Source organism: Spea bombifrons, chromosome 3, assembly GCF_027358695.1.
Source record: "Spea bombifrons isolate aSpeBom1 chromosome 3, aSpeBom1.2.pri, whole genome shotgun sequence".
NCBI classification, from domain to species: domain Eukaryota; kingdom Metazoa; phylum Chordata; class Amphibia; order Anura; family Pelobatidae; genus Spea; species Spea bombifrons.
The window spans coordinates 2,107,231-2,123,969 of NC_071089.1; the positions used below are offsets into that span (position 1 = coordinate 2,107,231).

Here is a 16,739-nt window from a genome sequence, read left to right on the forward strand (position 1 = left end):
TATATATATATATAAATGTATAAATGTATAGGGTATATATGTGTATGGCGTTAGAGTGTATGCATGTAAGTGTATGGTATTAGAGTGCGTGTGTATGCATGTAAGTGTAAGTGTATGGTATTAGAGTGTGTATGCATGTAAGTGTAAGTGTATGGTATTAGAGTGCGTGTGTATGCGTGTAAGTGTATGGTATTAGAGTGTGTATGCATGTAAGTGTAAGTGTATGGTATTAGTGTGTGTAAGCATGTATGTGTAAGTGTATGGTATTAGTGTGTGTATGCATGTATGTGTAAGTGTATGGTATTGGCGTGTGTAAGCATGTATGTGTATGGTATTAGAGTGCGTGTGTATGCATGTATGTGTAAGTGTATGGTATTAGCGTGTGTATGCATGTATGTATGGTATTAGTTAATGATTATTAGTTAATCATCATATATTATGTGAGTTGTCATATAAATGAATAAATAATGTAAAATGTGTGGCTAATACTATTATTTTTCAATTATTAATTGATTATTACTATTATTATTTTTTTATTAATGTACCTATTATTATTTACATTTGGGAAAATATCCATATTTTTCTTTCAATATGTGAAAAATAAGTTTTAACCCGTGCTGTTCTGAGTTAAAGCATACATCTCGTAGACTAAGGCTTTAGCTGGATGTTGCTGATGAGGTCATCGCGTTACAGAAGCCGTTTATCGCGTTTGTCGAATAAGGAACTCAGAATATGGAGCGCTTTATGGGTGCAAAGAACTTTATTCCAAAGTGTTCTGGGAGCTATAAAGTTTTATTTAGCAAATTTCGAGTTGCTAATTATCTGTAAAACTACATGGTTTCCATTAATTAAATCCCCAGGAGAAGCTTGAAATGAACTTGGTGAGATTTAAGGCTTTTCTTGGCAGCCGTGCAGCTACAGTTCAGTGTTAACCGCAAGAAAGAGCTAACGCGGTCTCTACACCGGAATAAAGGTCTGTTAGCGCGGGGTGACTTCCATGTCACTCGTTCCAAGCCGCGGGAGCCTGATTTGGGTGATATTAACGCATTTTACAACAGCCATAAAAAAGAAGAGAATTACTGAAGTTTGGACTTTATTACTGCACCCAGACCCCACTTATTTCCAAACCCGCCAACATTTACGGGGAATTACGGGTGGTCCAGTCCCAGAAGTAGACGTAGTGGCCACCTGCCTTACCCAATGCTTACTAGCGATGTTAGTGGCCCGTGGAAGCTCATTGGGAGCCGTAATAAAGGTCTATGCTACAACAGAAGGGACCTCCCTTACGAAAAAATTACTGAAGTAATACTGCTATTTTTTGGACATGAAAAAACTGCAATACTGCACTTTTACTGCACATTTACCGCAGTTTTACTGCATTTGTACTTCATTGTACTGCAGTTTTACTGCAGTTATTTTTGTACGGAAGTACAAATGCAATAAAGCTGCAGTACATTGAATTACAACTGTAGGTTTGCAATATAAAAAAAAAGTGCAGTAAATGTGCAGTATTGCAGTTTTTTCATGTCCAAAAAACTGCAATATTACTTCAGAAAAAAACTGCAGTAATTTTTTCGTAAGGGCTCCATTGTTTTTCCACCTCGCTGGGGCAGTCAGGGGCCATCAGAGGATCTCCCCAATTGGGGCAGCTACCTGAGACAGACAGTCCCAAAATCGTGACTGTAGGGAGGTATGTATTTGTGTCTCTCTCCTCTCTTTCTTCTCTACGAAGTTTCCTTCTACTTTTCTTTTCTCATTTTTCCTTTTCTTTATCGTTTTTTTTTCCATTTCTTTTCTTTCTAACGAACAGCAGTCGTGTTTTTGGTACTAGTCCTGCGCCGAGGCGTATTATCCATATATTATTGCAGGCACAGGGGTGAGACCTTGTACCTTTAGTGCTTCTGTTATAGATTCATCTGGGGGGGGATTGATTCTGCACGGATTTAATCAGTAAGGCACTCGATATATTCATTGCAAGGACTGCGGTCTAATTAAATCCAAGATGTTTCCGCCGTCCACAAATAGGTTTCTATATTTTCCTTAAATCAGTTTAAATTCTCCGGGTTTTAACAGGTAAACATTTTTTTTCGGCGTACGGAAATCTCATCGCTGATTATTATTGTCACCCAAATGGGAAGATGGTCCAAACCGGAGGGGCTTCGCTGAGAAATGGTTCACCGAGGGGGTAATCAGCATTCCTTGGCTTCTTAATGGAAATGGAGTCTTTTGTTAATGGAGCAGCATAGAAAGGGATATAAACCAAATAACATAAACTTTTGAGACCTCAAATGTCTCTTCTTCAGATGGACCTCTGAGATCCCAAAAAGCTTATTAAACTTTGTTTCCCCCGGGGCTCTTATAAAATTAAATGCAAATTTAAGCCAATCTAATGCTGCCGTTCCATCAGGAATATAACCGGATAAATGCCTCCAGTCATAGCTTCATACCGTTTGTCATTGCCCTTTAACGCGTGTGATTTCTGTAAATACTCATATATTAGCGGCCCCCTGATGGATCGGCTCAGCGGTCTGTGGATATTAAAGTATACAGGGGGTAATTAGCAAATGTGCAGCCAACCGGTGCAGAGTGCAGACCATCATCGCAGACAATAGGGCATTTCTGTTGCATTTCTATTATTAGAAAATCTCCCTGTTATTGAAAGAAAAGCACATTTTGTCAAATAAAATAACATAAAATGGGTCAGAAATCCAGCGCAGACGGGGTTAATGTTGTAAATGACTATTGTAGCTACAAATGGCTGATTTTTGTGGATGCAGAGGCCCTTTATCACTCCCATCACTCCTGGGTTCCAATGGCCCTTTATCACTCCCATCACTCCTGTGTTCCAATGCCCCTTTATCACTCCCATCACTCCTGTGTTCCAATGGCCCTTTATCACTCCCATCACTCCTGTGTTCCAGTGACCCTTTATCACTCCCATCACTCCTGTGTTCCAATGGCCCTTTATCACTCCCATCACTCCTGTGTTCCAGTGACCCTTTATCACTCCCATCACTCCTGTGTTCTAATGGCCCTTTATCACTCCCATCACTCCTGTGTTCTAATGGCCCTTTATCACTCCCATCACTCCTGTGTTCTAATGGCCCTTTATCACTCCCATCACTCCTGTGTTCTAATGGCCCTTTGTCACTCCCATCACTCCTGTGTTCCAATGGCCCTTTATCACTCCCATCACTCCTGTGTTCCAGTGACCCTTTATCACTCCCATCACTCCTGTGTTCTAATGGCCCTTTGTCACTCCCATCACTCCTGTGTTCTAATGGCCCTTTGTCACTCCCATCACTCCTGTGTTCCAATGGCCCTTTGTCACTCCCATCACTCCTGTGTTCCAATGGCCCTTTGTCACTCCCATCACTCCTGTGTTCCAATGGCCCTTTATCACTCCCATCACTCCTGTGTTCCAATGGCCCTTTATCACCCCCATCACTCCTGGGTTCCAATGGCACGTTGTGTTCGCTGATCCAAGTTTAAGTTTAAAAGGATAATTGAAACACTTTTTGTGATTATGTTACAGACAGAAATATCGTTGTATTCCATGAAAACAGCCGAGCGACCCCAAACTGAATGGTGCTGTAAATATGGGATTGTTAACAAATAGACGTTTATACGTGCAGGAGTTGGGGATCCCGTCCGTATCTCACGGCATTTGATACAATCCTGGTCACTTCTAAAATGAAATAATAACCCCCCTCCTGTGAAACAAATGTGTTTTATTGTCACCCAGCAACAGCCATTATTCATAAAAAAATCATTATAATTCTTTGGGATCTCCGCCTTCAGAGGATTTTATTAAAAGTAAAAAAAAAGCGCACGGGAGATTTAACATTAAAACTGGAAGCTGCAGGCAGATCGGCCCCCGTCGGCCCCCGTCTAGTCTTCCAATTTCTCCTGCTGTAAAGACTCAAACCTTAATCAGTCGTTGGTCTCGTCTTAGATTCAGGAGCCGTATGTCTACCCCATGCATGTTTAATACCCTCACTGTATTACCCTCTACCACTTCTGCTGGGAGGCTGTTCCACTTATCTACCACTGTCTTAACATCATTAAGGATAAACTAGTATTTGATCCGTGACCCAGTAATTACCGAATTGTAGAATGTGGCTTCTCTTTTTGCCGCCGACCTCCAAGGACATGTTTCAGAATGAGCAGTGATATCGCATTTGATGTCCTGGATGTGATTGCGAGGTTTCAGCTGATTAGGTCCTAAGAATCCGTCATAAATATTCAGACGGAGCCGTAATGAGCTTCATTTAATGCAAAGGACGCTTCCCTGGACTGAAGGAGAATCGGCGGATGTGTACGCCACTCACTTACATATCCGACTGGAAATATTCCCCATGAAGTTACTTCCGTTCATGATTTTTGTAGAAATCAGACATATATTTTCTTAAATTATTCCAAATAATAATTTTTAGATGAATTCTAAAATTCTAAAAATAACTGGTAATCAGTCATTAGGAAATTGCCTCTTAAACCCCAAATGCTTGATTATATGGGGAATTACTGAGACCAAACTCCCTATGGAATATGAATAAAGGAAGCTGCAGAGATATTTAAGTCTGAGAGGGTGGTAGATATGTGGAACAGCCACTAAGCAGAAGTGGTGGAGGGTAATACAGTGAGGGGATTAAACATGCAGGGCCGGCCTTAGGGGTGTGCGACCTGTGCGACCGCACAGGGCACCTGCCCGGGACTTAACTTAAAACATCGTTTTGTTTTTGTTTTTTTTTTAACTTTATTTAACATCATTCATGTTAAATATAGTTTGAAGGGGCAGGGGGGAGGGGTAGTTTGAAGGGGTAGTGAGGGGGGGGGCGCCAAAGGAGTATTCTGCACAGGGCACCACAACGCCTAAGGCCGGCTCTGTAAACATGCATGGGATAGACATACGGCTCCTGAATCTAAGACGAGACCAACGACTGATTAAGGTTTGAGTCTTTATGGGGCCGACCTGCCGGCAGGTTCTAGGTTTCTATTTAAGAACCGTTCCCTGCATGCAAATGTCTAAGACGCTTGTTATTAAACACAAAATCTATACAGCTAGGAAAAAATCCCAGATCATTACTGTGGAAACGCAAATGGCGGTAAAAACAAGAACTACGCTTTTCCAGAAATCTTAATGAAAATATCAAGTCACCGCATTTACCCCGGCACTCCGGACACAGACACAGCCGTAGCTAATGCACCCAGAGCAAGAATGGAAAATTATAACCCCCGCCAACATTATATTTTTACAGAGGTTAACTTTATATACTGTCCTTACACGCACACACACACATATACTGTCCTTACATCCTTACATATACACACACATATACTGTCCTTACACGCACACACACACATATACTGTCCTTACACGCACACACATACTGTCCTTACACGCACACACACATATACTGTCCTTACACACACATATACTGTCCTTACACACACACACACACATATACTGTCCTTACACACACACACACATATACTGTCCTTACACGCACACACATACTGTCCTTACACGCACACACACATATACTGTCCTTACACGCACACACATACTGTCCTTACACGCACACACACACACACACATATACTGTCCTTACACACACACATATATACTGTCCTTACACGCACACACACACATATACTGTCCTTACACGCACACACATACTGTCCTTACACGCACACACACATATACTGTCCTTACATACACACACACACACACACACACATATACTGTCCTTACACACACACATATATACTGTCCTTACACGCACACACACACATATACTGTCCTTACAGGCACACACATACTGTCCTTACACGCACACACACACACATACTGTCCTTACACGCACACACACACATATATTGTCCTTACACACACACATATACTGTCCTTACACGCACACACACATATACTGTCCTTACACACACATATATTGTCCTTACACGCACACACACATATACTGTCCTTACACGCACACACACACATATACTGTCCTCACACACACACATATACTGTCCTTACACGCACACACACATATACTGTCCTCACACACACATATACTGTCCTTACATGCACACACACACATATACTGTCCTTACACACACACACATATACTGTCCTTACATACACACACACATATACTGTCCTTACACGCACACACACACACATATACTGTCCTTACACGCACACACACACACATATACTGTCCTTACACACACACATATACTGTCCTTACACGCACACACACATATACTGTCCTTACATACACACACATATACTGTCCTTACACGCACACACACACATATACTGTCCTTACACGCACACACACACACATATACTGTCCTTACACGCACACACACACACACACATATACTGTCCTTACATACACACACATATACTGTCCTTACACGCACACACATATTCTGTCCTTACACGCACACACACACACACATATACTGTCCTTACACGCACACACACACACATATACTGTCCTTACATGCACACACACACACATATACTGTCCTTACACACACACACATATACTGTCCTTACATACACACACATATACTGTCCGTACATACACACACACATATACTGTCCTTACACACACACATATACTGTCCTTACATACACACACACACATATACTGTCCTTACATACACACACATATACTGTCCTTACACGCACACACACATATACTGTCCTTACACGCACACACACACATATACTGTCCTTACACACACACATATACTGTCCTTACACGCACACACACACACATATACTGTCCTTACACACACACATATACTGTCCTTACACGCACACACACACACACATATACTGTCCTTACACACACACATATACTGTCCTTACACGCACACACACATATACTGTCCTTACACGCACACACACACACATATACTGTCCTTACACGCACACACACACACACACACACATATACTGTCCTTACACACACACATATACTGTCCTTACATACACACACACATATACTGTCCTTACATACACACACACATATACTGTCCTTACATACACACACATATACTGTCCTTACACGCACACACACATATACTGTCCTTACACGCACACACACATATACTGTCCTTACACACACACACACACATATACTGTCCTTACACGCACACACACACACACATATACTGTCCTTACACACACTCATATACTGTCCTTACATACACACACACACATATACTGTCCTTACATACACACATACTGTCCTTACACGCACACACTCACATATACTGTCCTTACACGCACACACACACATATACTGTCCTTACACACACACATATACTGTCCTTACACGCACATACACACACATAAACTGTCCTTACACACACACACACAAATACTGCCCTTACACGCACACACACATATACGGTCCTTACACACACATATACTGTCCTTACACGCACACACACACATATACTGTCGTTACACACACACACATATACTGTCCTTACACGCACACACACACATATACTGTCCTTACACGCACACACACACACACATATACTGCCCTTACACATGAATGCCCATACACACACACATATACACTGCCCATACATGCTGCGGCTTTAGTACATCAGCTATAAACAATCTCAAAGATCTTTCCCTTTTTTTCTACCGGAAAGTCTGTAACTCCTCAGACTTTATTATATCTCGGCCAGCGAGCCCACGCGGTGGCCAAATGGACAAAGGTTTTTTTTGGAACCTTTGGGGATAATCCTGAGAATAATCACTCGAAGTTATCGCTGACATTTCAGAAAGTCTGCTCATTTGGTGCTATAAAAATTAAAATGTGGGATTTGGCAATATGTGTAAAAGTAATTGGGCTCTGCCTCTCCGTCCAGGTGGTTAAAGCCGGAGTTTATGACGCCGTCGGCTTATTGCGGAAAGAATCTTCTCGTTAAAAAAGTTGCAATTTACACTCAGAATCCTAATGCTGCGGGATGTAAAGCAACAAATCAGGTTATATGTAATTCATGTTATAATGGAGGGCAGTTGGGTTATGGATAAATTTACTCTAGACGGTGCCCCCCAACTGGCTCCCCATTCCAGCCCTGCTGGTGGCCGGATCCTGGGGTATTTTTAAGGAACGATGATATTGAGATACAGAATGAAGCCTCCATTCATGCAGAACATAAACTCGGAAGTAACAACAGAGCCGGATCTGTTTAAAGCCATTAATCTCGCTCGGCTTCGCTAGCGTTACTGCGTTGATTTACTAATTACTCCGCTGGCAGAGCTTAGGAAAAAAATAATGCAGAAGACGGTAAGAAAGGGCATAAAATCTCCAGCTCGGGCATTTAGATCGGTGGATGGAGAGGCGCAGATACACTTACATTTTTAGTTATAGCAGCAGGCTGGTGCACAGTGGGTTAATCGTGTTTTTAGTGGTTATATATTTATATTTTCTTTTAAGGCGCATGATGCTTCCGTGCTTATTACACTTTTATGAAACTTTTGGGTTGGGGCAATTAATTAATTTGTTACTCTATTGGTAGGGGTATAGGGTGTTTGGGCACATTTTTAATACATTTTTAGCTATGTTTTTATTTATTTTTTCATTTATTATTATTATTTAACCTTATTTGAGTGGCGTCCCATTGGGATCTTTATAGACTTCAAAGATCTCTCTTACAGCTAGATATGACCCTTTCTGATGTTATGGTGTCCGTATATTTATTCATTAATATTTTAATTTAATTTTTTATTTTCTCTTTATTTTTTGATGGCAGTGTCTGTGATCAGCCTGCTGGGGGAGTGGGGTCATCTGCACGATCTGGATAGTCCCCTGGGGACTCTTGTACTAAGATCATTGCTTTTAGGTAGTTTGGTCATTTAAAGGTAACTAGCGCCAGCTCCATTACTCCTAATCTGTTATCCCAGAGCAAGCGATTTTGGCTCCAGCTGACGGGGAGCCTCCAGGCTGTGTTATGAGAGGCTGATCTCCTGTGCGCTGGAGGGGAAACATCCCCAATGGTGCAACACCATAGGATTTACTCTTACGTCCTTATGGTCACCTTATGGTCATGAGGACTTTATAGGACATCCTACGGCCATTAAGCGGTTAAATGATTCTTTGCTTATTGCCTCCACCCATTGGTGGTTCTAGATCAGTTCTACGACGTCTTCTGAATTTCTGCTGGAGTTTTTCTGTAGCTGCAGGTTCAGTGGGTAGAATTTTTAAACTCAATCACCGTTCTAAATCCAACTCCTTCATGAGCTGCGTTACTGTCGTTCTGTGAGCAACGCGTAAATATTCCTACTTTTTATTTTCCTAGAATTAAAAAGACCACACGCTGGAGGAAACACACAAATATTATCGATCAACAGAATAGTTAATATATTTTTGTAGCAACGGGATCAGTGATTTCCCTTTTAAATGGCGCTACAGGGAGCCTGATCATCCAAAAAGGTGTTACGCGGGGGGGCTGCCACCCTCCCAGACCTGCCGCCCTCGGTCCAAATCTTAGATTGGTAGCGATGATTTTTTAGTGACAATTGTCTCTAAAAATATATTAAATACATATCAGAAAATGATATTTTATTAAAACAAAACTAGAAAGCTCTATTAGTCTAATAATCTGCCTAATTTCATTTTCTGTTTATTATTTGTTTTATTAGAATAGAAAGGATCGGGTTAGAGCGAAGTTACTTCACACGCAGTAAAGTGACTCATTATTTCTCCTGCAATTAACTCCAGCTCAGGGTCAAAGCATTCGTTACAAATCGTTTGCTAATGACGGGGACTGAATGAACGAGTGTGTGTTTGGCTGGCTTCGTCCTGCTGGCTGGTGGTTTCAGAATACAGGAGAACCGGCAAGTGATTTTACAACAGAATATAAAACATTGGCTGCTGCAATGAGGGGGCGCGCAACGGTTTAAATTAAAAATACACATAATTAACCATATGAACATTGTGACGCTGTGTTTCAAGGACAATGTTTATATATATAGTGGCAAAAAAGTAAGTGAACCCGTTGGAATTATCGGCATTAATGTATAAATTTGTCCTAAAAAATAATCTTCATCCAAGTTACAATAATGACAATCTGTTTTAGCTAATAACACAAAAAGTATTGCATTGTTCTTGTCCATGTTGAATACATTATTCAAACCTTGTCAGTGCGGGCTGGAAAAAGTATATGAACCCCCTACACTAACGACTTCAACAAAAGCTAATTGGAGTCAGGAGTTCGTAAACCTTTAGGGTATTTAAACATGCATGGGACAGACATACGGCTCCTGAATCTAAGACAGGATGATAAATATGTGCGTCTGTTCACTAAAACATCAAGTGGGCAGCCAAATAAGGGTTAACAAGACTGACCAAACTCAACTGAAGTCCCTCCTCCAGTGTGTTTACACTCACAGGCTCCCTTCCCCTGAAATACTCAATCCAAAATAACAATGAGTGTCCCCAGGTCCATTTTTTGCCTAGCGGCAGCAGATATAGACATGGCCACTGGTTGTGTGGGACGATGAGTATAACTATATACCCCTGTGCACCAGTGACCTCCGCTGTTTGAAAACTGTATTGCATGCTCCATTCAAGTCTACGGACACTGAAGACTCAACAACTTTAAACAGTCCTCGGTCTTATCTATCCCTGTTCATGCATGTTTAAATTCCCTCTGTACCGCTTATGCTGAGAGGCTGTTCCACTCATCTAGTGTATCATATTTTAATGCAACTTGAAATGAGTACACAATTACACCAGCGATTCACTGGGTGACTTTCCATTGGTGATAACAGAGGGATCCTTCACCCACCCGACAAACAAATGATTTAATTGTCCTCAAATCATGAACAGGCCAATTTGTCCAAATCTGTATGTTTTTGGCTAATCAATCATTATCTTTTTTTTAGGTGCTGGACGAGGAATTATAACATGAATTATTGGCTGATCATCCGCCTTCCCATTCTGATAGCCATTGGAGTGAGTGACGGCCACTGGAAGGGGCACAATGTTATGTATTTATCATAATGTTGGGGTGGGTGCCATGTAACGAACCCATGTCAGCAGATAGAGTTGGGTGACTGGAGTTTAATCTGACTTTCTGCACAGAAAATAGCAAGGGGGGGGCAAATGGGGCATCCCCCTAATTGATCAGTTATAAAGGGACACTTAAATCACCATATTCCCTTCTACGCATTATTAGCTGAGAGCGCCCTTTATATTTCCGAGGTGTCCTCCTTAAAAATGCATGCAGCCACACAAATACCCAGGAATAGGAGACGAAATCCCACCCACAGCCACGCCTCTAACCACACCCTCTATTTTTCTTACATCTTTGGGGGGTACGCGATATACGATCTGGGCCTCATTTCATTCGGTATGTTTTTTGGTCAGGTGAATTTCGTGATCTTTATCCGGGTGATCTGCATCATTATCTCCAAGCTGCAGGCGAACCTCATGTGCAGAAACGACACCAAATGCAGGTGAGTTTATCGGCAACTCGTTACATTTTTAACATTTTATGGGTTATAAAGCAGGACAACGGCTTCAAATATTTTCTACTTTGCCAGTAACCTGAAACATTTCAGCGAAGAGACCCAAAGGCCGACCACAAACCGAGGCCCGGCTGCCTACATTTTTTACAGTCCCTGGCTAAAAGAAAAATGTCAAACCGAATACCGCGTCAACTATATCAGTGCGAAAGGGAAGTTTCTGGATAAACATATAAAAATACTTTTTTAAAATATATCTATAAATAATCAGTTTATTTTATTTTTTTCTCATTGGATTTCTGTTCTCCGGGGAAATTTTATAACTACAGTTTCATAAATGTATCTTTTTTTTTAATCTTTTCTATAGATTTAATTTAAAGAGCGCTAGTGGATTCTCTATCACAGTAGGGAGCAATGATCTAAACGGAGAAGATAGTTGTCCGAGGGAGGAGATGTAGATAGAGAAGAGTGGAGGATAGAGAACGCTCTCACCAACAGAGAACGGTAGGGGAGAGGAACAAGTGCTGGAGGAGGGGGAGACGTTAACGATACGGTCAGAGAGAACCGCGTAGATGATGCCAAGAGGATGAACGGTTTTCATGAGAAAGGGAAAGTCAGTCGTGTCAAAAGCTGTAGTAAGAGGATAAGCAAGGAGAAGGGCAAAGAGCGGCAAGGAGATCGTTAGTAACTTTGGTGAGGGCTGTCTCATTAGAGTGTTGTGGATGGAATCGCGACTATAAAGGGTCGAGCAGAGGCTTAGAGGAAAGAGAGTGAGTTAGATGATTGTAGGTTAAATGTTCCTGTAGTTGTTGATTATTTGAACATTAAGGTATTGACAGAGTCTTGCTGTATTATCTTCATCATCATCATCATCATTATTAATTGTATTATTATGTTTGTTAATATTATTATTATCATTATTGTTATTATTATTATTATCATTATTGTTATTATTATCATCATTGTTATTATTATTATTATCATTATTGTTATTATCTATTATTATTATTATTATTATCATTATTAATTGTATTATTATGTTTGTTAATATTATTATTATCATTATCATTATTATTATCATTATTATTATTATTATCATTATTATTATTATTATCATTATTATTATCATTATTGTTATTATTATTATCATTGTTATTATCTATTATTTCTATGGAGCCGAAAACTCCAGCCGCGCTGCTTACAGTCTATAAGTTCAGAGGGTGAAAGGAGCTGACGGATTAAGACGAGCCGATACGTTAAAAGCCGCTTTCTTCTTGCTAAACAAAGAAAAAGAGTATTTGCCTTCGTAAAAAATCAGCAAAGGCTTCCCTGCAGAGATTCCAGAAGTTAGACCGTTTCAGTTGACAATAACAGCTATTAAGATGAGCAGAAAAGATTTGAAAAAGAGCAATAAAATAATGTTTTGATCGTGAGAGCGCACATTCTCTCCACGAGCTCGCTCTTCCCCGGCACGCTGGGTTATAACTATTATACTGTTTTCGGTGGATAGATTTGCTTTATAATATTAGTTATCATACGAGGGAAAGCGTCATTATTCTAAGGGGTAAAGATCAGTAATGGATTCAGAAATAACAAAGTATAAATATCGATAAGGCGCGTGGGATTCGGGGAGGAGATTCTGGAGAGAACGCAGAATCGTGTGTGGAGCGTTAGTATAAACGTGTGGAGGATTCACCACCGGGAGACCTCCTGCTTACAGCCCGTGACGGTAAGTTGGCCCTGTCGCCATACAACAAGGAATATGGAGGCATGCTTCCTACCCCATACCTTTACTTATATTCTCACCCCAGAAAAGGCCAAAGTCTGATACAAAGTTAGATGTGAAAATGGGACCTCTGAGGTCTCCATAGCATGTGACCCTACATACCACTTACAAATTTCTTTGGATGAGTTTTAGTGGAATCTCAATCCATGGCCAAGTTCGGCAAAGTTCTGTCTCCTCTAAAGCTTGGGTAGCATTGGCTGCCACGGTTACCCGTTACCAGGCTTTGTTCTCTGCCAGCTGGTGTCCGTCTGTCTGCTGACATTAGACGGCCGCCAGATACCGGCCTACAAGCCTCGCCACAGTCCCCTATCCAGAGACCTGACTACAGGCCTGCACTGCCAGAGCATCCGCCAGTCTCCCGTGAGGTTATTCGCAGTCTTACCTGCAGGTGGCGCCAACAAGGAAACTAAGATAGCAGCAGACAGCCGTCTTCAGCTCTAAAGAGTCCAGCTGCCCTGCCCAGGACCCAACATCCAAAGCATTTTATTCTAATTGCAAGATAGAACTACGAAGACCATTCTACGCCAAGAACACGAACCTCTCTGTAAATACCCAATAAACTCTGTTACTTGTTACTCGTCTCCTTCGGCTCGAACTCTTTTTGATGACTCCACCAGCAGACATTCTTTCTCCGGGAAATACTTAATTATAGATAAGCAGCTACCGATCCTGCCTCTTAGTCGGTTTAAATGTTCTCGGGTTGTAGAGCCGCATTGCTTGGAAGCAGTTTCCCCGCTTACTCAGTGCAAATTGAGAACAATAGCTTCAACTCATTTGAAACATCTGAAATTGTGCTATAATTATCTAGGTTAATGCGGTCATTAGTATTCCAGAAGACGCAGCTCCGATCTTTAGTTCGGCAATGAATTCAGACGATGCTCCGTCTACTGCTGAGCTGGGATTTTATAATGAGGGGCCTCTTCGAGATTTGTAAAGACTCAGATGTTGCCGAAATGGGGGATACGAACAAAAAAAAGTTTAACGAAGACAGAAAAACTCTTGGCTATACTATTTTTTTTTTACTGTTGTAGGTAAGGGTATAGCCTATGTCTCCTTCCTTCTGAAGGACTGATGGCCCCCACATGGAGCAAGTTACAAGGTGTAAGGGCAATGATAGATCGGCCTGTCCATCAAACATGTATTTTGGTGGGACCGGTTAGACCAAAGACAAAAAAAAATCCCAAAAGGATTTCGTTATCATTATTTATAGACAGTCACAGAAGCTCTCAAAACCATGGAGGTCCCTTCTTAAAATGTAAAGACTGGGCAAAATGAGGTGATAATAATAATAATGTATTTTCATTATATCCAGATACCGGTCCTCTGTAGAAGTGGATTTGTGGTTTCCAAAAACAAACCATTTTCAATAAAAAATACTTTAGAAAATCCTTAAGATTCCAAGGTGGTTGTATTATTCAGGTTAAGCAGATCTGATGTCCTCAAACCAAGGTCCTCATTAGCAGTTCTCTCTAAATTAAGGAATACAATTTCACCCATCTGTCAGTAGGTGCTCAGGGAAGAACATTACCTTCCGGAACATTACCGTACCCTCAAGAATATTATCATACCTTCAGGAACATTACTATATCTTCAGGAACATTACCGTACCCTCAAGAATATTATCATACCTTCAAGAACATAACCATACCTTCCGGAACATTACCGTACCTTCAAGAATATTATAACTTCAAGAATATTACCAAACCATCAAGAACATAACTATACCATCCAGAACATTACCATACCTTCAGCAACATTACCATACCTTCAGGAATATTATCATACCTTCCGGAACATTACCGTACCTTCAAGAATATTATAACTTCAAGAACATTAGGATACCTTCAAGAATATTACCATACTTTCAGGAACCAAACCTTGAAGGACATTAACATGACTTTAGGAAACATAACCGTACCTTCAAGAACTTTAAAGGAAAAATCAACAAAGTGTTTTTGAATAGTTACAATTTTTCCCAAAAACTTTTCTTCTGCGTAAAATACAGTAATTGTTTCTACAGCTTTTATTACATTTTTTCTGCCGATCGCCGATATAAAAGTTCCTGCCGCCGGACCGCTCCCATAAAATCTCTTTTATCTTTTTTTTTCCTTATTAACGAACGATACTTATTTTCGGTAGATTATTTCCGCCGCCATCGACGTTGAGTTTAGTGCTTTTTGCAAAGTTCGCCCTGCGTATTACCGATTCCGCGCGGCGGCTCCAGCAGCTTTTTTTTATTGGGCTGTACGTTAATCCGCTTTTGATTCACTCCGCGTAATAAAAACAAAGGGAAGAATGGAGTTAGAAACACGGCGGGATTTTAATTTCCTTTTCGTGCAATTTATGTATTTTTGTAACTTCAGCGGAATTTTGTGATTTTAGTAGAGTAAGAAAGTATATTTTAAAGTCTTCTTCCTGTATTTTACTTTTATGTGTTTTCTTTTGTTATTTTTGTATATATTCACATAGAAACCTGGAACGTGGCAGTAGATCAGACCCCGTCGACCCGTCTGGTCTCCCCGCTACAGGTCGTAATGTGTTTTGTTTTTTTTCTTGTTTCTTCTAGACTTGCGAAGTCGACGCTGACGCTGATTCCTCTGCTGGGGACGCACGAGATCATTTTTGCGTTCATCACCGACGAGCACGCGAAAGGAGTCCTCCGCTACATCAAACTGTTATTTGAATTATCGTTCAGCTCCTTCCAGGTACCGAGGACAGAGCTCGTTCACGCGAAATAAATTCTCCAGATCTTCTGGGCGATCTTCCCGTCTTCTGTCTCAAAAACAACCATAAAAAAACATTTTGACCGGACGTATACCCAGCAAAACAAAAAAACATTTTAGTAATCAGATCCCTGATAAAGATGGACGCCATCTCGTCACGAGAAGCCCATTTGGTGTCTCGCGTTTAAAATGTATAAAGAAATAACTCATTTCAGCCTTTAAAATCCCAGCTTTATAAAGAGTTTCTCCTGGGCACAGATGTTCACAGATATCCCGAGTTTGCCCTCTCTGTGAAACTACATCTGGGAACTGTCGGGGGTTCACTCCCGAGGTTTTCACCCCAATCTCAATATTTTTGGGGTGAAGGGCAGATTCTTAGAGTTTTTACCCCGGTATCAGGGTAAATGGGAAGATTCTCAGGGATTTTAGCCGAATCTCTGGGTCTCCTTCATATTCTCCTCTGATTTAATGATATCTGAGCATCCCAATTGGTGCTTTTCTCACTGCTATATCACAGCTAGAAGCCCTGCTTGAATACAGGTGACTGCATTCAGAATACCTTTACCTTCTGACAAGTCATTCTATAAGGAGGGTTATTAGAGCCAGTTGGCTGCCCTAGCTACCTGAATACCTTTTTGCTTTGATGGGGCTATTAAAGGGTTACATGGGGGGGGGTCTCTGACGTGTAGGACCAGTTGCTGGGTATGACTATTAGGTG

The 16,739-nt window shown here is 41.0% G+C and overlaps 1 protein-coding gene across 1 annotated transcript in view; it reads left to right on the forward strand.

Moving 5' to 3' along the window:
• The window catches only part of GLP1R (glucagon like peptide 1 receptor), a 59,973-nt gene that overhangs the window by 42,025 nt on the left and 1,209 nt on the right, over positions 1-16,739 (forward strand). The window contains exons 8-10 of the mRNA XM_053459027.1: positions 10,931-11,000; positions 11,415-11,503; positions 15,865-16,003. Of these exons, the coding sequence (XP_053315002.1) occupies positions 10,931-11,000; positions 11,415-11,503; positions 15,865-16,003 (298 nt within the window). The remainder of the gene's footprint in view (positions 1-10,930; positions 11,001-11,414; positions 11,504-15,864; positions 16,004-16,739) is intronic.